The sequence below is a fragment of the Eschrichtius robustus genome, chromosome 7 (assembly GCF_028021215.1).
Source record: "Eschrichtius robustus isolate mEscRob2 chromosome 7, mEscRob2.pri, whole genome shotgun sequence".
Taxonomy (NCBI): Eukaryota; Metazoa; Chordata; class Mammalia; order Artiodactyla; family Eschrichtiidae; genus Eschrichtius; species Eschrichtius robustus.
The window spans coordinates 74,055,729-74,078,646 of NC_090830.1; the positions used below are offsets into that span (position 1 = coordinate 74,055,729).

General features: G+C 39.3%; 1 protein-coding gene across 7 annotated transcripts in view; it reads left to right on the forward strand.

Moving 5' to 3' along the window:
- The window catches only part of TET1 (tet methylcytosine dioxygenase 1), a 128,487-nt gene that overhangs the window by 16,527 nt on the left and 89,042 nt on the right, over nucleotides 1–22,918 (forward strand). For 5 of the 7 annotated variants that reach the window (XM_068547694.1, XM_068547698.1, XM_068547697.1 and 2 more), the window contains exon 3: nucleotides 19,467–19,520. In XM_068547694.1, the coding sequence (XP_068403795.1) occupies nucleotides 19,467–19,520 (54 nt within the window). Of the gene's footprint in view, nucleotides 1–18,865; nucleotides 18,928–19,043; nucleotides 19,246–19,466; nucleotides 19,521–22,918 lie in introns of those variants that run through there. The other 2 variants (XM_068547701.1, XM_068547700.1) reach the window with 2 other exon arrangements.

Genomic DNA, 22,918 nt, shown 5'->3' on the forward strand with positions numbered 1-22,918 from the left:
GCCACAGGACCACCAGGGAAATCCCTTCATCAAAATTTTTGAATCAGCTTGTAAGTTTCCACCAAAAACCCTGCTGGAATTTTTATTGTTTGTGTTGAATCTATACATCCATTTGCAGTCAAATGCTCTACTACTGAGCTATACCCCCTCTCATCAGTTTGAAGAGATTGACATTTTTACAATATTGAATCTTCCAGTTCATGACCATAGTATATCTTTATTTATGACTTACTTTCTTTCAATAACATTTTGTAGTTTTCAATATAGAGTTATCTAGTTTGTTTTATTTTTAGGTATTTGATATCAAAAAGTTTTTATATTTATTTTACACACATCAATGATTGAAACCCATTTACTTTGATAAGTAAGAATATTGGTAAGCAAATATATTTCATGTATTTGTTTGTTCCTCACATCAGAATTATTTTACTTATTATTGAGAGTTGGAGTGAGAAAGAGAAAATACATTTACAGTTTTTAAATGTTAATATTTTTATTATTAGAATACTTATTTTATTATTTATTTATAATAATATTTTATTATATGAAACAAATGTACATTTTAAAAACAGAACTGTTAGAATACTTTTCTTCTAAAATATACTTAGCCCCCAAAGGCATATGCCATTTCTCAGAATGTTAACTACTAATGTCTGGGAGAAGTAAAAATAATTTTGATCTACTCTTTTTGATCATAGATTATATTTTTGTCTCCCAGTTGTTTCTTTTAATTGAACAACAAGGTGATTAGATAGTCTTCCCAGTGATCTCTTTGGCCAAGAGATAAAATGTTATTTTTTGCCAAGTTTAGTTCAGCTTAGTGTTCTCCATATTCAGAAATACAGTTAATTAAAACCATTAACTTTATAACTCGTAGTCATCTAGGAATTTGCTCCTGGCTAGGTATTCCTCATTTTGCATTTGTAATTTAGCATACTGAGACATATGCATTATTCTATTTATTGAATAGTGAGTGATGTTAAAAGGGGGGGAGAGGTGCTTTTTAGGGACTTAAAGGGTAGGTGCTTTGGCCAGGCTACACTTTCACACACCTTTTAGTATGCTCAAAAACAACAACAACAACAAAACACAGTTGTTTGTAGGTATGCTTCTGAGGGCAGGGTTTTGAATTATTTATCTATAGCTTGATGATTTGGTATAGTATCACACATTTAATTAACATGAATTGAATGACTAAGCAGTTTGTGAGTTGGTTGCCAAAGTGAAATAGTCTCTTAATATTTACTCCAATTAATATTTTTTGTTTCTTGGGTTTTTTTTTGTTTGTTTGTTTGTTTTAAAAAATTATTTATTTATTTATGGCTGTGTTGGGTCTTCCCTTCTGTGTGAGGGCTTTCTCTAGTTGTGGCAAGTGGGGACCACTCTTCATCGCGGTGCGTGGGCCTCTCACTGTCGCGGCCTCTCTCGTTGCGGAGCACAGGCTCCAGATGCGCAGGCTCAGCGATTGTGGCTCACGGGCCCAGTTGCTCCGCGGCATGCGGGATCATCCCAGACCAGGGCTTGAACCCGTGTCCCCTGCATTGGCAGGCAGACTCTCAACCACTGCGCCACCAGGGAAGCCCTGTTTTTGTTTTTGTTTTGCCATGCCAGGCAGCTTGTGGGATCTTAGTTCCGGGACTAGGGACTGAACCTGGACCATGGCTGTGAAAGCTCCATGTGCTAATCACTGGACCACCAGGGAATTCCCTACTCCAGTTAATATTGATTTTTTTTCCTCCAAATATTAAAGGGTTATTCTATGCTTGGTAAGATTAATAGCAGTATATTAAATAACACTGTAAAATGTGCTATTTATTACCATGCTACCTTCTTAGCTAATAGAAATTACACCTGGAAAAACAGCAATACCTATGTAGTTTGTGCTTGAAAAGCTAAAAGTTAAGTAGTATTATATGATACAAATTGAACCACTGACTGTTCACTATTCTGTGGGTAGTGTGATAACAGTCTAGTTCCGGAGATGTCCCTTCAGAATTGGTTGACATACTTGTTTAATTTTATTTTATCCACTTTAGTGGGAGTTGCGTGGGACAGGCCTCTTCTGGCCACTGCTTTTCTCAGTGTTTTCAAACAGCCAGATTTCATTTTGGCATATGTTATATATGGCATATGGAACAAATTTTTGCTACCAACTCTTGCAATTGAGGGCAGATGTTATATGTCCCTAAATATGCCTTTAAGGAATCTCTTTGGATCACTACTGAGACTTCAGTAGCATACCTCACCACAGAGCTGACCATAGGAAACAAAGCCTGTGGCGTCTAGGATCTTTGCATGTTTAGAATATGTATATACATGTATAACTGAACCATTTTGCTACACACCAGAAATGAATACAACATTGTAAATCAAGTATACTTCAATTAAATAAATAAATAAATAAAAAGAAACCCCAAACATGTCAACAAAGCCATGCTGATCTTGATTGATTATGACTGGTGGGTGTTAGTTTCTGCAATCGTGTCAGTATGGTTCAAGTCTTACCTTGCCATTTTGTGTAGACCATCTTATCCAGAAAGTAAAATGTGTGAAACTGACTTAACACCTTCATCTAGTATCAGTATAATCCAAGTTATACTATCACTTACTAGTGAGCACTCTAGTTTGGTACATGTTTATTTTGCTACAGAGCTTATCTCCCCGTGTCTTTGTTGGTCAGCTTCTTGATATTTTTGTTCCAGAGTAATATTTCAAGAGTTGATGGTTTCAAAACTGCAAAAGTCGTTCTCCCTATAAAGTAGCCAGTCACTGTAGTACTATGATGGATGTGGCACTAGTGTAACCAGCTAGGAGAGAAGGTGGGATCATATATTTTTGTACTGTTATCATATTAAAATAAGACACAGCTAACAAATGAATCAGACTAATCTAAGCAATTCAGGTCATTACCTTAATAATGAGACTCAGTGCTCAAGTCATGATTATCCAGAAAGTCTTGGCTAATTATCGTCAGCTCTTCGTGTCTGCTAGTAAGCAACAAGAGAAATCTTGCTCTTTTCTGATTTATTTATGTCCTGTTAACACTGCTACAGTTTTAAAAAGAAGGACATAGTGAGAAAGCAGTGATTAGAAGTGAGATGTTTAAATTACTTCTAAAGCCCAAGCTCAGGCTATAGAGGGTGCTAGCACATCATAGGTGCTCAATAAATGTTTGCTGAACAAATGATTCAATGAATGAATGAAATCTCATAAAAAATGTAAGATTCAGCCTATCTCACATACCAATGTCTCTTAAAAAAAAAAAGTGCACTGTAAACCATTATATCCCATGTGTACTTAATATATCATCTCAGCAGCTAGTACCTCAAAACATTTTGGGGTTTATTCTATATATGTCATTTTCAAGTACCAAAGATATTAGAATCATGGGATATCTGTAGCAGAAATTCAAGTAGAGGACTTGAGAAAAAAGTTTATAGGAAGTACACAGTGCTTTAAAAATATGTTTAAAAATCAGCTGTTTGTGTTGTTTAAAATTACTGCTATGTCCATTTGTGATTATGAGTTATACCAAGATGCAAAGTTTGGACACCTCAAAGTTCTAAAGGGAAAAGGACCGTGAAAGCTCAAAATCATGTTTTTCTAATTGTAAATGGAGTTTAGAAAAACAATTCTAGAAGGATACAGACCTACCAAACCAAACTGTTGGAAGTGTTTACCTCTGAGGACTGGAGTTTTTGGATGGGGGATGGGTGTATTAGAAAATAAGTGACTTTAAATTTTGCTTAAATTTTTCTACATGGTTTGAATTTCTACATAAACAGTTTGTGTTACTTTAAAAAGTAATAAAATCAAAGTAGTGTAATTTGCATTTGGAAAGCTTAGAAGCAGGAAAAAGACAAACTTTAATTCTACTACCTAGATGCAACCACGATGCATATTTGCTTCCAGTATTTTTTCTGCATTTATTTTTTTTTAAAGATTTTTTTGATGTGGACCATTTTTAAAGTCTTTATTGAATTTGTTACAATATTGCTTCTGTTTTATGTTTTGGTTTTTTGGCCCTGAGGCATGTGGGATCTTAGCTCCCAACCAGGGATCGCACACTCACCTCCCTGCATTGGAAGGCGAAGGTTTGACCACTGGACCACCACGGACGTCCCTGCATTTAAAAAATAACAGAGTTTAAAATTTTTTTCTTTTTGTTTCACTGGAAAGATGATGCTCAGTTGTAAACGTTAGAAGTATACAAATTGTGGGCTTCTTTGGTGGTGCAGTGGTTAAGAATCCGCCTGCCAATGCAGGGGACACAGGTTCGATGCCTGGTCTGGGAAGATCCCACGTGCTGTGGAGCAACTAAGCCCATGCGCCACAACTACTGAGCCCGCGTGCCACAACTACTGAAGCCCGGGCACCTAGAGCCTGTGCCACCACAATAAGAAGCCCACGCACCACACGAAGAGTAGCACCTGCTCGCTGCAACTAAAGAAAGCCCGCGCAGCAACGAAGGCCCAACGCGGACAAAAAAAAAAAAAGTATACAAATTGCTTTGTTACAATAAAACTAACTGTGTATACACACACACAGAAGAAAATAAATAACATCTTTAAAGTTGAATGGGGTAAAATTTTTTCTTCTTTTTTTAACTCAGTATATCATCAACATTTCCCTTGTAAGTAAAAATTTGTAAGGATTTAAAAAGTATGTGTATAATATTCCTTTGGGTAAATGAACATAACCTACTAAATTGCTTTTCATGACTGGATGAATTATTTTGGGTCCCATTTCAAATTATGTTCTTTTTTTTTTTTTTTTGGCTGCGTCAGGTCTTAGTTGCGGCATGCGGGATCTTTTGTTGCAGTGCGGGCTCTTTGTTGTGGTGTGTGGGCTTCTCTCTAGTTGTGGCGTGCGGGTTTTCTCTCTCTAGTTGTGGCACACAGGCTCCAGAGCGCGTGGGCCCTGTAGTTTGTGGCAGGCCAGCTCTAGTTGAGGCACGAGAGCTCAGTAGTTGTGGCATGCGGGCTTAGTTGCCCCAGGGCATGTGGGATCTTAGTTCCCTGACCAGGGATCCAACCCGCGTCCCCTGCATTGCAAGGAGGTTTCTTTACCACTGGACCACCAGCGAAGTCCCCTCAAATTATGTTCTTGACACTGGAATCTACTAGTCCTGTATTTCAAGCTAGAAGTATTAGCATAACCAAAATATTTAGTATTTTGTTAGTGATTTATTATTGCCTAATGGTTTCTAAATCTTTACACTTTTGGAAACCTAAAGTTTGTAGTACAGGTATTTTTTGGAAAGTCAGGTCTATTTCATTCTCTCAGAAAGAGAAACTAAAGTTTCTTTTACCTTTTTTCTGGTAAACACATCTTCATGCCCTCTCAAAGATGGGGGTTGAGCCAGCATTTAAGCATATCTCATTAGTGTAGCTAAATGACTGGACACTAGCCAGATCAGATTAGGTACTTGGTGTATTTTTAGCTACCATGGAAAAAACCAGAATTTTAAAATTATTATTATTATATTAGTGCTTTAGTCTTACTAAATTTTCCACGTTTTTTGGTTTGCTAGACAAGAGTTCCTAAGACTAATTTGATCCTGGTTTAAATGATCCCAACACTTGTCTTTCATATGATGTTTCAAAAATCATAAAGTTAGAACTTCTACATCAGAGGTTTTTAATCTGGATGGGCTTCAGTGCTCTGTGATCCCATCCCCTCAAAATTATATGTAGGGACTCCCCTGGTGGCGAAGTGGTTAAGAATCCGCCTGCTAATGCAGGGGACACGGGTTCAATCCCTGGTCCGGGAAGATCCCACATGCCACGGAGCAACTAAGCCCATGCGCCACAGCTACTGAGCCTGCGCTCTAGAGCCCGCAAGCCACAACTACTGAGCCCATGAGCCGCAACTACTGAAGCCCACGTGCCTAGAGCCCGTGCTCGGCAACAAGAGAAGCCACTGCAATGAGAAGCCCGCGCACTGCAACGAAGAGTAGCCCCCGCTCGCCGCAACTAGAGAAAGCCCGTGCACAGCAACGTAGACCCAACGCAGCCAAAAATAAATACATAAAATAAATAAATTTATAAAAAAAAATTATATGTAACATATTGTTTTATATGCATTTTTCTGGAGAGATGGTCTTTAGCTTTCATTAGATTTCACAGAAATATAAATCATGTCTCCTACTCCCCAAAGTAAAAACAAGTAAGGGGATCACACCAATCTTTTAAGACTTTGAAGGAGTGAAATTGACAACTGTTACTCTGGTTAAGTTATACTAAGATCCTATATTCCCACCATATGGTCCTCAGTGTGAGAATGGATCTATTTGTAACATTGTGATAGAGCCCTGAAGCAGGGATGCCTGAGGAGCAGAAGTGATGTCTACAAAGGGTCTGGCAGAGTCCCTGCTACATAGTAGGTGCTTAATGTGGTGGTTATTGTTTTATCCTTGAAGAGATTTGCCTATTCATTTCATTACTTTCACCCATTTCCCTCTTGCTACTTGACTCACGTTACTTAGAGGAAAGTAACTAAAGTCCTCAGAAGTAGCCAGTACACACCATTCACAGTATCTGCAAATGCATTTTTCCTGCAAGAGGATTAGGATTATGAATGAATTGGTTTCACTGTTCCCATGTGATGCAGAATTATAGCTGTGGTTTCCGGCGAGACGATGCCACAGTTATTTTCTTGTCCTTGTATAATGAGAGGGTTTTGGTGTTTCTGCCATATTCTAGACATTTACACTACACAGCTCATTTTCATATCATATTTCGTATGGAACACCATTTTGTGGTGAGTTTTCTGTTAAAGGGCAAAAGTAGGATCAAGACAGGAAGAAGTGGGAGGACAAGACAGTGGAAGCCCACAGTTGATCCAAGCCATGGACTTTTGGAGGGAGCTGATCCAGTTTAGATTTAGAGAGAAAAGTGTGTGTGTGTGTGTGTGTGTGTGTGTGGGGGGGTTAGTTTCCTCCACTCTTGCAGGAGTAAGTAACTTGTTTAGGAATTAACACAGACTTGCAGGGAGATTTGTCTACTAGGCAACATAAAATTAAATTACCTTCTTTATTCACCTACTTCCATTTTCTAGGGACATTTCTGGTACACTATGAGATGTCAAAACAAACAAAAATCAATAAAACAAGGAAAACAAAACAAAGTAGTGTTTAACTTATTTCTTTTAAAAAAGTCAGTAACCAGGGAACTTTGTCTTCATTGATAATTAGGTATGTAAGATTTTAACAAAATTTAAACTTCTTTGACTTGCAGTGCAGGAAACTGGCAAAGGAAAGGAAAAAGGGGAAAATTACCATTTATTGAGAGTCTGCTATGGGCCAGACACTGTGCTAGAAGGCTTAATGTTACCATATTTGATCCTGACAGTAACCCATGAAGTGTTAAGTATTAGGACTCTCATTTAGCAGACTAGGAAATGGAAACCCACTTTAAAAAATGTATTAATTTCCCCTGGCTAGCAAGTAGTAGAGGCACTCTTTCCATTATGATAAAGGAGAATCAAATAATTTCTTCTTTTTAAAAAACTGAGATCTAATTCATGTATCATAAAATTCACTCTTTTGAAAGTGTACAATAGTGCAATAGTGGTATATATATTGGCTGCAGAGCTTGCAGGATCTTAGTTCCCCAACCAGACATCGAACCAGTGCCCCCTGCAGTGCACGCACAGAGTCCTAACCACTGGACCGCCAAGGAATTCCCGGTCTTTAGTATATTTACAAAGTTGTGCAACCTTTACCACAATCTAATTCTAGAACACGTTCATCACCCCAAAAAAGAAACCCAGTATAATTAAGCAGTGACTCCCCATTCTTCTCTCCCTCAGCTCCTGGTAACCACTAATTTGCTTTTTGTCTTTATGGATTTGCCTATTCTGGGCATTTCATGTAAGTGGAACCATACAATATTTGGTCTTTTGTATCTGGCTTCTTTTACTTTAGCATAAAGTTTTCAAGTTTCATCCATGTCATAGCATTTATCAGTACTTCGTTCCCTTTTATGACCGAATAATATTTCATTGCTTGAATAAACCACATTTTGTATAAACATTCATCAGTTGATGGACTTCTGAGTTGTTTCTACTTTTTGGCTACTATGAATAATGCATTTACGAACATTTGTGTGCAGGTTTTTTTTGTGGACATGTGTTTTCAGTTATTATGGGTATATCCCTAGGATTGGAACTGCTGGGTCATATGGTAACTCTTTGTTTAACTTTAAGGAATTGCCAAACTGTTTTCCAAAGCAGCTGTACCATTTTAGATTCAACCATCCTCAACAAAACTTGTTATCTGAGTTTCTGATTATTACCTTCCTAGTCGGTGTGAAGTGGTATTCCAGCATGGTTTTGATTTGCATTTCTCTAATGATTAATGGTATCAAGCATCTTTTCATGTCCTTATTGACCACTTGTATATCTTTTTTGGAGAAGTGTCTATTCAAGTCTGTCTTAGTCATTTTGGGCTGCTATAACAAAATATTGCAGACGGGGTGGATTATATACAGCAGAAATTTATTGCTCATAGTTCTGGAGAAGGCACCAGCATGGTTGAATTCTGGTGAAGGCCCACTTCCTGGTTCATGGTTTGTGCCTTCTCACTGTGTCCTCACATGGTGGAAGAGGCTAGGGAACTCTCTGGAGCTTCTTTTAGAAGGCACTAATCCCATTCATGAGGGTTCTACCCTCATGACTTAAGCATCTCCCAAAGGCCCCATCTTCTAATATCGTTATATTGGGCTTTAGGATTTCAAAAAATGAATTTTGGGGGGACACAAACATTGTGTAATGCTTGTCATTTGGTAGCCACCAAACAAATGTTGGTTGAATTAAATGATACTAGTCATAGACGTGGAACTCTTATGTAGTAAACATTGATATCTGAAGGGGTTAATAACAACTATTATATATTGAGTACTTACTAAGTGCCTGGTACTGTATTAAGCACTGACATGCTCATTATCTCATGTAATCCTTGTAATAATCCTCTGAAACATACATTCTTCCCCCAATGTATGAAGTAAGACACTGAGGCTTAGACAGGCCAAGTAACTTGTCTAAGACTACACAGTTGATCTTGGATTAGAGCCCTTGGCTTGGATGGTAAGTGCTCATTTAAAGCACCATGTTCCCGGGAATTTCCTGGAGGTCCATTAGTTAGGACTCAACACTTCAGCTACTGAGGACCAGGGTTCGATCCCTGGTCAGGGAACTAAAATCCCACAAGCGGCGTGGCATGGCCAAAATAATAAATAAGTAAATAAAATTAACCACCATGTTTCTGAGCAAGGGCAACAAGCCAAATATGAAGAACCTGGAAGATAGAGAGAAGTGGGACCAAAATGTGGACTGGTTGAGGATAGCCCTGCTAAGGTGATTGCTGCTGTCTTTTAGACTTTTGAAACTTTGAAAGACATGTTGTGTAAGAATCTTATACTAGGTTCATGTTAACAAGGAAACTATATAGCACTGTATAGCACAGGAAACTATATTCAGTATCTTGTAATAACCTATAATGGGAAAGAATCTGAAAAAGAATATATATATGTAACTGAATCATTTTGCTGTACACTAGAAACTAACACACCAAAAAAAAAAAAAGCTCCCTAGGGACTTCCCTGGATGGTCCAGTGGTTAAGACTCCGTGCTCCTAATGCAGGGGGCACAGGGTGGGGGAACTAAGATCTTGCATACCACACGGCACAGCCAAAAAAAAAAAAGAGAGAAACTAATACAACATTGTAAGTCAACTATACTTCAATAAAAATTAAAAAAAAAAAAAACTTAAAGGTTCATTTTGCAAAAATATAATTTTTTGACATAAATCAACTATTTAAACTCTTTGAGTTTGCCAATTCCACTGCTTCTGTATTTTATTTTATTTTATTTATTTATTTTTAAAATAAACTTATTTATTCATTTATTTAATTTTTGGCTGCATTGGGTCTTCGCTGTTGCACGCGGGCTTTCTCTAGTTGCAGTGAGCGGGGGCTACTCTTTGTTGTGGGGCGCAGGCTTCTCATTGTGGTGGTTTCTCTTGTTGCAGAGCACAGGCTCTAGGCACGTGGGCTTCAGTAGTTGTGGCACACGGGCTTAGTTGCTCCATGGCATGTGGGATCTTCCCGGACCAGGGCTTGAACCCGTGTCCCCTGCATTGGCAGGTGGATTCTTAACCACTGCGCCACCAGGGAAGCCCTGCTTCTGTATTTTAATTTCAAGGTTACACTTCTCTTTAACAATCTTTTTAGCTTTTTTTCTCCATTTTTAATTTTTACCTAAGAAAATTTTACCCTCCCTGGACCTCATTACCCTCTGAATCCTGGGATGGTAATTAATTCTACACTATGGTGTAAATTTTTTCACTCTCCTATGCCTCCAAGGAGATGTTTTTTTATTTTGTGTAGTTTTTCTAATTGTCTTCAGCTGGCGGGTTGTTTCAAATTATCAATTTTGTCATCACTGGAAGTGAAAGTTTCATATTCTTTTCTAACTAATAAATGTAAGATTATGTTATAATGGTATGGTGAAATTAGCACGCCCTAACTCTAGCAGAAATCTTGTTAATACTAGACTTATCTGGGAGAGGTTCCAATGTCCCAAAATATTATTTGCTTGAATATCTCCATTTTTATATTAATTGAGTTTTAATTGCTTAATACCTTGTTTATTTGTACATGTTCATGTGACAGCCATCATTCTCCGTTGCTGTAGTGGAACCACCTGCAAGTCAGCTGCCATACCAGAAGCTTTTTTCATAGCCATTACAGCATTTAACCCTAAAGTCAGCTTTGTCCCTCACTGAGTCTATGGGAGGTTAACTTACTCTGGGTCCCATAGTTAATAAGCATCATTGGGATTTGGATCCCACCAAGGATGTACTGATCTTGTATAAGATATTTTGATATTGTATGATATAACATCTTAAGGTGGACAAGCCATGAAGAAATAATACTTTCTTTTCAAAAAATCTAAATTAATTTTCTTTTATCACATACATAGTTATGATTAAGAGAATTGTTAGGTATAGTGGTCCTTCATCCCCACCACCCCCTCCCCAAACCCACTAATGCTTCATTTATTATGATGATTAGCAAAAGTAGCCTTATAAAAATATGGTATATATTCATAAAGTTGGAAACAATCACAGCATCAATGAATGCAGTTTGACTTATTCTCAAATGATGTGCATGAAAGAACTGTTGTTATGAGCAAGGAAAATATCAATTCACAGGTTATAAATATCTAGTAAAAACATTAAGAACCATTTATTTTATTTTAAACAGCAAGAGCTAATGTACACTTTGAATAAGTGTTCGGAAGTCAGGTAAATCAAACAGATTTGGGGGGAAATTACATTTTCTTAACTAGTCATTGAGAGTTATCTATGGAAATGCCATTATAATCGTTTAGGCTAAAGCATTCCTGATAAAGATAGGCAAGTTTTTCATTTAAATCTGCACAGTTAACACGGGTATAACCTTGAGCTCCATACTTATTGATTTCTAAGGTGGACTGTGGGGAAAATAACTTTTTTGTTTTCTTGCTATGACAAATATATCTCCTCTTGATCCCACAAGTTATTCCTAAAGGGCTTTACGTTGCAAAAGCTCAAAAGGATCCCCTCAGACAGCAAAATGGTAATCTCAAGTTAGAAGAAATGTCTCTAGGACTTCCCTGGCGGTCCAGTGGTTAAGACTCTGTGCTTCCGCTGCAGGGGGCACGGGTTTCATCCCTGGGTCGACCCCTGGTTGGGGAACTAAGATCCCACATGCTCTGCGGTCAAAAAAAAAAAAAAAAAAAAGCCTCCGGTAAGAATATCAAGGACTGTTTATTTATTTTAGTTTCAACAAGAGCTAATGTGCCCACTGAATAAGTATTTGGATATCAAGAAAGTCAAACAGACTTTAGAAAAAATTCATTTTAGGCATTCTATAATTATAAATATTGTGGGCTCCATGTCAAGTTTTTTGTTTTTTCTCTCTACCTGAGTTAAGCTCAATGGAAAAGTTATTCATTGTCAGAGATTCCACAGGTGTTAAGCAGTGCCTCGAATATAGCTGGTGTTCTCTGTTCTATTTCTGGAATGAACAAAGGAAGGGCATCCCTTTCTCCAAACATCAGAAGCATCTCTCCAGTACAACCAGAGTTACCCAGCTGAAAGAGTAACATTTCTTGGCAGGCAAATCTTGCTTCTCCATAGATTGTGTGGGACTCGAGTAAATTAGTTCAAAAACTAAAGAGGTTAATTAACCCTTCCAGAGTTACTGATCTCATCTCAACAAAAACCTACATACACTTATTCTCAAAATATTGCTTTACTCTGATTAGGAGACTTAGTTACATGAGGGGTTTTTCTAGCTAAAATACGAAGGTTTCAGACCTAGGATAAACCAGTCACCTCTCCTTAGTTCTCTTGAAAAGGTAGCTGTTTGTGATGAACAACTTAACAGGGGTATCATTGTTGTCTTTTGAAAGGACCAATTATGGAAAGTTGAAGGATGGAACAGAAATATTTCAAACCAGAATGGTAGAGAATTAAGGCTGATTACATCTCTTCATATGCATTCTCAATGACCATAATGCCCATGTTGTAGCGTATCTATTTATATGCATTTCTCCCCATAGTGTGACTGTCAATAGCCACAGTGCTCCCAGTGTCCTTGTACATGTTGTTACCTCCATCTGGGGCATATACTTTTATTCTGTCCCTCTATGTTAAACCAACTCCTACTTACAGTGGAAATAAATGTCACTTCCTCTGGGAAGCCTTCTCTGGTCTTGCATAGATTTCTGGGCTCATCCCCATTCTATACTACTTCATAATAATTATCTGTTTGTGTCTCTACTGAGATGGTACGTTCCAGGGGGGGAGCAGGGAGCCCAGCACCATGTCTGCATATTGAAAGTGCCCAACACTTGTTTTAAAACAACACTATTGTTTTAACGGTTTTTGGTTATTAAATGGGGGAATTTCATTGTAAAAACATGAATTAACAAATTGGCTTGATTTTGCTAAACTTAGGAGACACCTAGGTCTAACTTTCTCAGAAAGAAGTTGTATGTGTGTAAATGCTTTGAGCTTCTCCGTGAAACAAGACAGTTTTAGGATTTTGCTATTAGATCAAAAACTGAGGGTATTGGACTTCCCTGGTGGTGCAGTGGTTAAGAATCTGCCTGCCATTGCAGGGGACACAGGTTCGAGCCCTGGTCCGGGAAGATCCCACATGCTGTGGAGCAACTAAGCCCGTACACCACAGTGACTGAGCCTGCGCTCTAGAGCCCGGGAGCCACAACTACTGAGCCCGCGCGCCACAACTACTGAAGCCTGCGCACCTAGAGCCCATGCTCTGCAGCAAGAGAAGCCACCACAACGAAGAGTAGCCCCCACTCGCCGCAACGAGAGAAAGCCCGTGTGCAGCAACGAAGACCCAAAGCAGCCAAAAATAAAAAATAATAAATAAATAAATAAAACAAAAAAAAAACTGAGGGTACAATGCTCTCTAGAGTCAGCTCTCTTGCATGAATAACATAGAGAGGGAGCCCGAAGGTACAGAACTTCCTTTAAAAAAAAAAAGAATAACATTAATTATAAAATACACAGGACAGACTAGGAATAATAAGAAGCATTCAATATATCATTCACAAAAGGGGAAAATTTTCTAAATTGCAGCATCCTTTGTGATTTGTTTTTGACAAAAAGCCATAGATGCTGTTATTGGATTTCGCTGTTCAAATTATGGATCTAGACTGTAATAGAGGGAGTAGACTTGTCAGTTTCAAGTTAGTACTGCGAATTGCTGAGAAGAAATTGGGGAGAGGTGATATTTTAGCCCCATTTAGTCTCTGGCATTATCTATGGTTCACCTCATTGTCAACTGTTCTCACTTGGCAGCTGCTGAAGATCACTGCTTGCTTACTTGTTCCTTAGTTCTTGCTATTGAAGAGCAGTTATTTTTACCAGCAGTAAGCAGGACTGCTAGAGAGAATGGAGTTGGATACTTGGTAGACCAGGCCCCTTAGAGGGAAAAAGCATTACTGCAGATAAGCCTCAGGGAAGGAAGTGGGGGAGGGAAGCCAGGGAAAAGCTGTGCCAGGGGATCGACTCAATCACTCACGATTAAAAACTGAGATCTCCAGTGTTAGCCTTTCAGGTTCCTATGTCTCACATGACATAAAATCAAACTAACTTTAAGATCTCCATTAGAATTGTTAAAGTATGAGCTGCCTTTTTTTTTGTTGTTATTCATATTGATTGGAAGTTTACAAAAGGTGGTACTTGGAATATCTTAACCAAGTATCACAGCAAAAGCTATGCCTCCAACAGTAAATAAGAAGAGACATATAGGAGGATTTCATGGGAGACCAGAGTGTGGCTAATATTGGAAGGATTTTGTGCTGCACAGGTGTCAATTTTGAGGAATAGTAAATAACTCGAGATTAATTTAGAAGAAGACTCCTCCTAGGCAGTGTTTGCATGTCTAGTTTCTTGTGGGTACAGAATTGTTTATGTTTAGAAAGAGAAGTAGGATTTTGAAATTATTCATAAATTTATCTCTGAGGGCACACAATATTATCTTTTAAAAAATACACCTAGGGCTTCCCTGGTGGCGCAGTGGTTGGGAATCCGCCTGCCAATGCAGGGGGCACGGGTTCAAGCCCTGGTCCAGCGAGATCCCACATGTCACGGAGCAACTAAGCCCATGTGCCACAACTACTGAGACGGCGCTCTAGAGCCTGCGAGCCACAACTACTGAAGCCTGTGCGCCTAGAGCCTGTGCTCTGCAACAAGAGAAGCCACCGCAATGAGAAGCCTGCACACCGCAACAAAGAGTAGCCCCCGCTTGCTGCAACTAGAGAAAGCCCACGCGCAGCAACGAAGACCCAACACAGCCAAAAATATATATTAATTAATTAATTAATTTAAAAAAATACTAATCTTCTTTGGACTTCACTGGTGGTCCAGTGGCTAAGACTCCTCGCTCCAGGCCCGGGTTCCATCCCCGGTCAGGGAACTAGATCCCACGTGCCACAGCTAAAGATCCTGCATGCCGCAACGCCCACATGCCGCAAGTAGGACCCGGTGCAGCCAAATAAATAAATAAGCAAATATTAGGAAAAAAATACTAATCTTCTTGAGCTGCTGTTCTAGCCTAAAAACGATGCATGTGAGGGGGTTTTTTTTGGAAGTATTGTTGATTTACTGTATTAGTTTCAGGTGTACAACATAGTGATTCAATATTTTTATAACTAAGGGTGTGGTTTTGAAGTGTTTTTTGTTTTTGTTTTGTTTTTGGCCGCATCACACGGCATGTGGGATCTTAGTTCCCGACCAGGGACTGAACCCGTGCCCCCTGCAGTAGACGCGTGGAGTCTTAACCACTGGACCGCCAAGGAAGTCCCTTTTTTTGTGTGTGAAGATGGTTCTTTTGGGATATTTGCAAATTCTATTGTTGAGTAATGAAGAGGAATTATAGAGAGAGCAGTGTAAATGGTTAGATTCAGGCTCAAGTTCAGGTTTTAACTTGCTGTGTAACCTGAGTTAAGTAATTTTACCTCTTTGGGCCTCAGTTTATCTATGACCTAAATTTTCTCTAATGTTCTTTTTTTAGCTCTGTAATCATGTGACTTTTAAGAGAAAAGAGATAGATCTCATTTTGTAATATTTGAAAAAACCTAATACACTTGAGTTATTACAAAATTAAGTAACTCATGCAACTTAATAGTGGTTCCTTGTGGGAAAAACAAATAGATTTAAGTGACAAAAATAAGTTCTGAATAGGTTGGACTACAACACAATGTGTCTTAGTTTCTCAACTTGTCATTCATTCAACTGGACCTAGTTGTATGCATTTTGCCCTAAATAATAAGATAATGGGAATGGCTCTCGACCTCCACTTTCTCTGCTAGTAATTTCTGATTATTTTCTCCATCAAAGTTCATGTCACCTAAGCCTTGAGCTGAGATGGACAAATCGCTAGGTATAGGATTTAGAACAGATGGTCACAACTAATTGATGTTACCAATCTACTCTGTGTCCAAACAAGTATAGATCTTCACGGTGTAGTATCAGTTGGATATTTGGAGTTAATGTTAGTTCTGGTCACTTCCATTAACCCTCATTTAGCTGGGATGAGCTTTGGCTTTATTATTAACTCATTTTACAGAACACTAAACATAGACCTTCGATGTTTGCTTAGGTTGCCAAGTGCGATGTTGTGTGGTTTCATGAGTATCCCATACAGTGAAAACGCCTGTCCATGGGGCTGTAAAAAATGGACCTCTCACCAGTGTGGATATTCAGTAGACCTAACACTCTGATCCTGATTTTATTTTACTGAGGCAAACATATGGATCACACAGGTAATAAAATGATTTAAAATATATAATTATATCTTTTTTATTTTTTCGCCACACGGCACATGGGATCATAGTTCCCCAACCAGAGATCGAACCCGCGTCCTCTGCACTGGAAGCACGGAGTCTTAACCGTTTAACGGCCAGGGAAGTCCCCTATAATTATAGCTTACTATATCATGGCCATTTTACTAAATAGTGAGCAATCAACCTGGGAAAATGTTGATGCTTTTTAAAAATGTTATTCGGCTATTCAAGGGGAGAGGCGTAATCTGTAATTGAAATGGAAGACACTTTAAGAAATGTAGGGCTACCCTTGTATGCATTGCTGATGGGAATGTAAAATGGTAAAAAATAGTTTGGCTGCAGAAAATAGTTTGGTGGTTCCTCAAAAAATTAAACAGAATTGTCATATGATCCAGCAGTTCTACTCCCATGTATATACTCAAATGAATTGAATGCAGGGACTCAAATAGATACTTGTATACCCATGTTCATAGCAGTATTATTCACAATAGTCAAAAGGGAGAAATGACCCAAAAGTGTATCAACAGAAGAATGGGTAACAAAATGTTGTTATTCAGCCTTAAAAAGGAATGAAATTCTTAATACATCTTACAACATGGATGAACCTTGAAAACATTATGCTAAGTGAAATAAGCCAGACGTAAAAGAACAAATATTGTGTGGTACTACTTATATGAGGTACCTAGAGCAGGCAAATTCATAGACTCAGAAAGTAGAACAGAAGTTAGCATGGGAGCGGGGAGTTACTGTTTAATGGGTACAGAGTTTCTGTTTGGAATGATGAAAAAGTTCTGGAAATGGAAAGTGGTGATACTTGCACAACATTGTGAATATACTTAATGCTACTAAATTGTACACTTTAAAATGGTTAAAATGGAAAATTTTATGTTATGTATATTTTACCACACACACAAAAATCTCCAAAGAGAAAGAAATGTAGGGTTAAAAGGTTTTGCACTCATTTTCAAATCTTGTATTTGGTCCTGTTTTTCTACCCATTCATTTCACGGTTGCTTCATTCCCCACAGAGAGCTTTTTAGCGTGGGCTCAGTATGCTTAAAGTTGCCGTGGTGGACGTGGTTAGGTCAAAATCCACTGGTTTTGCTTGCTGCTTACATTTGTTAAAAATTTTGAAAGTGGGTGGGTGAGGGAGAGGTAGTTTAAAGTGGGGAAACAATGCATGTTGGACTTCCCATTCCAACAAGAAAAGCGTGCTTTTGTGGCAGACTGAAAGGCTAGGAATCAAGGGTGATGAAATACAGGCTTTCCGGCCCTCTCTCTGTTCCCGATTTCTGGTTGTGGGAATCTGTTCTGAATCCAACTGCAAGTGGAAAACCCATCTTTGGCTGAGCAGCCAGTGAGGCCCTCCTGCCAATCCCCCAAATGTGCTGCTGAAACTTTGGCCCTGTGAGGATGGAGCTGAGGCTGTCTTCCCAAGATCTGTGCAGCTGTCAAGGTGGCTGTGATGGGACTTTGACTGGCCTCTGCACTGCATTTTGGCAGTGACCTTGAGACCTGCCAGCTCAAACAGCTGTCCTGGTTCTTCGTCTGCTGCCACTGTTACATGTCCGGGAGGCTGAAGGGAGGGGCTAAACTCCTCTGGCTCTGTCATTCCCAGGGTCTGGCAAGTTCTAACTGTGGTGCCCAGCTCTCCCAGTGCTTACCTCCCACTGGGCATGGGGGCAGTTCAGGTGTATTGAGTGTGGCTGGTTGCTTGTTCCACCTCTGGCTCAGCTCCCAATCCCTGGGAAGTAAGTGGCTGTGTCTGTCCATCAGCCCGTGCACAGACAGGCTCCACGTGGGGACTTGCTTGGCAGCTCTGCGGAGAGATGCTCGGTGACAGTTGATGATCTTGGGAGGCAGAGGAGCCAGAGGTGCTTCTTCTGTCCCAACGTTAGGAATCCGCCTTCTGGAAGGGATGGATTTCTTTGGGAAATGAAGGTCATCAGAAATGTCCAGAGCAAGAGAGAGAAATCTTTTTGAAATCTCCAGCCACTCAGAGTGGCAAGTGTATTTTGAAAACTCCTCCCCCTCTCCTTGTCCTCATCCTGTCCTTTCCCTTTTAAGTGGCTTTATTATTATTTTTTAATCCGCCTTTATCATTGGACATTTATTGACAGAAATCAAATTGCTGTGTTTCTGGGCAAAGCGCCTGCTGCAGAGAGGTGTGGTTCCCGAGGAATGAGACACGCAGCCCAACAGCTGAGCCTACACTGTCCTCACATAACCTCCCTGCCTTAAATATCGCCAATATTTAGCCTTGCCTTATAAAGTAAAAATGCACAATACCTTCCAGAGTTTCAGCAAGCCCAAATGCCCCCCTCAGCTCAGTTATATCTCCTGTACGTTAAAGGCAGGACCGCACACCCCTCCCCCCGCGCAGACCTGCCCTCGGAGCCGCCAAGAGGTTACTAATCAGGGAGAATCCGCCATCGATCCGATGGTGGAGACCTGGGGGATTTGTGTGCATTGTGTTTTTGCTGAAGCCTCCTGTGATTTCGGCGCGACCAGATCCTCTGCAGCGAACTCCATGTCGCAGCTTGTGGCTGCCTGTGTCCTGTGGTGAGAGCGAAGCCGCACAGGAGATCCTTTGTCTAGGAAGGCTAGGCAGAGAAGATCACTTTGGAGTTGCTAAGCTCTGCATTGCCATTGGCTGCACTCTTTGTGGGGCTGTTTTTGCAAAAGGCATGCCCAGCACGTCTACAGTGCTGGCAGGCCAGGGCTGCCTTTAAACACCATGATAATAATACCAAAAAGCAGTTTGCAGAACTGTTCAACTGTAGAGGCTTCCTCTGCAGAAGCGAGCAAGATGGCTACCTCGTGGGCTTCGCTGTGAAGAATGCAGAGGCTAATTAAGACAGACTTTAAGGGGAAAAAAGGGTATTTCCCTACTTCATCTTTATGCAAGGCTTTTTTTCAGTGACTTTTGAAGTATACATTTTACATAAGCTCTTTAGGTTCTGTCTAGCAAACATGTTGATGATTTTAGATGGTATAAGTAGTTTTATAGAGAATAGCCAAAAATTTTTGGGGGGGGGGAGGTGGGAGCTAATTTTTTTTCTCTTAAACGGAGGCTCATTTTGCAATTTGATTTTTTTTAGGTTATAAAGGAAAACAAGAGGCCCCAGAGGGAAAAGAAGCCCAAAGTTTTAAAGGTAATCAGCTATTGATTAACTCATATTTAATATTTTTCCATTTCATATAGTATTTTTCTGTCACTTAGGGGTAAATCTGGAGTACAGTGGATGTAAATTCTCCCAGATTTTCAGTAGATAAATGAATTTTCACTCAACTAAAGTGTTTTCTCTCTCTTTCTCTCTCTCTCCCTCTCTCTCTTTTTTTTGATATGCTTCATAATATGCATATTAGCATCCTTTATTTTCAACTCCACACGAGTCTGCAGAAAGAAAACTTTATATGCAAGTGTTGTGAATAAAATTTGTGGCTTTTTTTTGTAGCTCCCTTTGTAGCATCTGCATTTGTGGTGTTGCACCAGTGTGTAAACTTCAGCTCTTAAGGAGAAAGACACTATTTAAAGTTGACAGCTATGATCCATTGTGATTTTAATGGACCTTCCATTAGACACTATTTTAAAATGTGTGATTTTTCCAAAGGAAAAGGTGCCTAGAGGTTCTAGTTCAGCTTAAAATGTGTAAGCCATTGAGGATTTACAGCCAAATTACAATTGCTTAATCCCAAATTCTCATTATATCATCTTGAATTCGGGCATTCATGGAGGGGTAGGAATGTGTATGTTTTCTTTATTTTCAGTAGTTTGCCTAATGAGTATTTAGTAGTTACCTAATTCAGTTGTAAGCTAGCAGTCTGTGTTATGAGCTTTGTACAGTATTTAAAACGGTTAATTTAAAAGCATATGACATTACTAAAAGTTCAAGACTAGCTTTAGCAAATAGGTGCTTATGTGTTAAAGGTTTCAAGTGGTATATTGCTATTATGAATGTAAGTATCCTGAGCAGTCAACCTTTTTAATTCAAGAAGGCATATTAAACAACAAAATGACTGGTCTTTAACATTATATTGTGTATATATAATTGAAAATATCTTACCTTAATCTTAGCTTTTCTTTTGCAAATAAAGTTTTGGCACTCATAGAGGAACAACATGTTTGAACTATAGATCTAGCACATTTTAAAATCTCATTTGTTTCCTCAGTTGTGTACCTTGAAAATGCTATTGACATGCAGAACCAAACCTTGCATTGCTTTCTAATTTGTCTGACCACTTTAAGTTTCTGTTTCCTGTGTGTACACAGCATTGCCATGTATATTTTTCATCAACCAACAAGTATTTATTTAATATTTACCACACAGTCATCAATGTGCCAGGCACTGTGAAATGAATGAAATTGCTTGGCACAAATTCTCACTGGGCCTGGACAAATAGAATACTGGTTATTTTCAAGGTAAATTCAACCCTTCTCTGTGTTTCTCCTGCATATTGATCCACCTGCCCCCTATTAATCCTTTCCCCTCCCCCAATTATAGAAGAATATCCTTAAAATCCCCAAGTATATTTCTTAATCTCTTTTTACACTTTCTGTGTTGGGTGTATCCATCTCAGGTGTTTTGTCTTAAAATCTTCAAGTGAGAAATCGTTTTAGTCCTGCTGTTATAAATGGCTCTCAAATTTGTGTGGTGGGGGGTGGCGTGGGGTGGGAAAGCAGCATGGAAGAAAGGGATGGAGACTGCATGGACAAACTAACATGGACTAATTTTGGTAGCTAAATCATCACCTGCCTTTCCTACAAGGTAGAATTGGACTTTGGGAATACTATTTAATTCTATGTTTACTTTGTTAGTCTGTGGGTGTCCTGTCACCTGAAATAAATTTCAGAAGTAAATATACTGTGTATTGCTTTTTTGAATCATGGCAGTGGACCCTGACTTTTAAAAAGAAATAAGTGCCTGTGGATGGCTGGAATTCATGTGCCACAGCAAGCAGAACCAAACTGTTGCTCACTTCCTCTGTAGTTATCAGTTGTTGTACAAGAGTAGAGAAATGCTCTAAAAGGAAAAAATTAATTTTTTTCCTGATGTTGGCATTTTTAAATGTTTTCTTTAATTTTCTGTTGGGCATGATTTTTTTTGTTCTTTTTCAAAGAAAGCTTTGTTTCTCTGCTCCACAGTAGAAATGCTCAAATACTTTCAGATTTTAGCTTGATATGTGTAAAATATAGTTAGAGCAAGTGTAGAATATTATATAACCCTGAAGGAGATGTTAAGAAAACTAAATCCAACTTCTGGGAGGGAGGGTGGAGGAAAAGTAAAACTTTCCATTTAGGATTTTATGGGTGAGAACTTAACATTCCAGCTGGCTGCTACCCAGGGGATCAGTCACGGGAATCTACAGGTTACAACTTGGTTTCCTTTCATAATTCTTTCTTTGCTTTTGGCATTGTGCCAGAGTTCTACTCTTCTTCCTTTGACTCTGGCCTCTTAAGTCTTCACATCTCTTGGGTCCCTTGCTCTTTGTCAGGGTGGCTGCTACCCATAGGTATCCTGACTCATTTTCATCTTCATCTATTGGGAGGTAGTTGGATAAATGAAGAGTCTGACTAAGGAAATTGGGAATAGAATTGAAGCTTGTCTCATCCTACTCTGAACCTGCTAACTAAATACTGAATCCAGTTGTGGGGCTGAAATTGCCTGGTGTGTCTCACACCTCTCATCTTTAAACAATCTATTATCTATTATCTATATCAAAAACCTGTATGCATTCTATTACAGTTCGAAATTTAAAACTATACATAGTGATCTCAAATCCCAGACTACAGAGAGCATTTTCCTCGAGCTGAAATGACAGTTTCTGTCCAAAGCACTCTAATGGCCAGAATGGGTACCAAATGATGGGGGTGAGGGTGGGGGAGCTCAGCACAAACTCCTGCCCCCACTGGGGCTGAAGGACCAGGTTCCTGCTCAGGCGCTCTTGTTGATCACTGGAGTTGATCTGTCTTCATAGATGGCAGCAGGTTAGCTGTGCTATAATTGTTTGCTTGACTCTTGAGTAAGGTGAAGGTGTGAGATGATTTCAGGCCTTGATTCATGAACTTGTACTTGTGAGTGGCATGGTTTGGAACTCCTCTTGGTCGAAACATTTATGTAAATAATCACTATTTTGTGTTTCGGGGTGGGAGAAAGTCAATACCACTTTGGTTAGGTTGTCAGTCCCTGTCCCTAGAGAAAATCAGATTACACAGTCAGTTGGGAGTATTGGGGAGAATTTAATAAAGGGATTGTTTAAAAGGTGTGGGCAGGGTTCAGAAAAATCTAGGGATGACAAAGCATCCCAGGACTAATGACAGCAGAGAGATATTGCCACTCCTAGGCCTGAAGGGGCAGGGGCTTTTGTGTGGCCTTTGATAATGGGATCTTTCTTGAAGAGAAAGTCATGGGGAGGTGGGTATGGAAATAAATACTCTGCCATCCAGTTTCCTGCTGCTTTCATTGGTTGATCCCAATCAGAAGCCAAAAGGAAAAAGGGAGCCTACTGGTGATGAAATATATCTTGTTCCACCTCCCGTGTCATGTAAGAG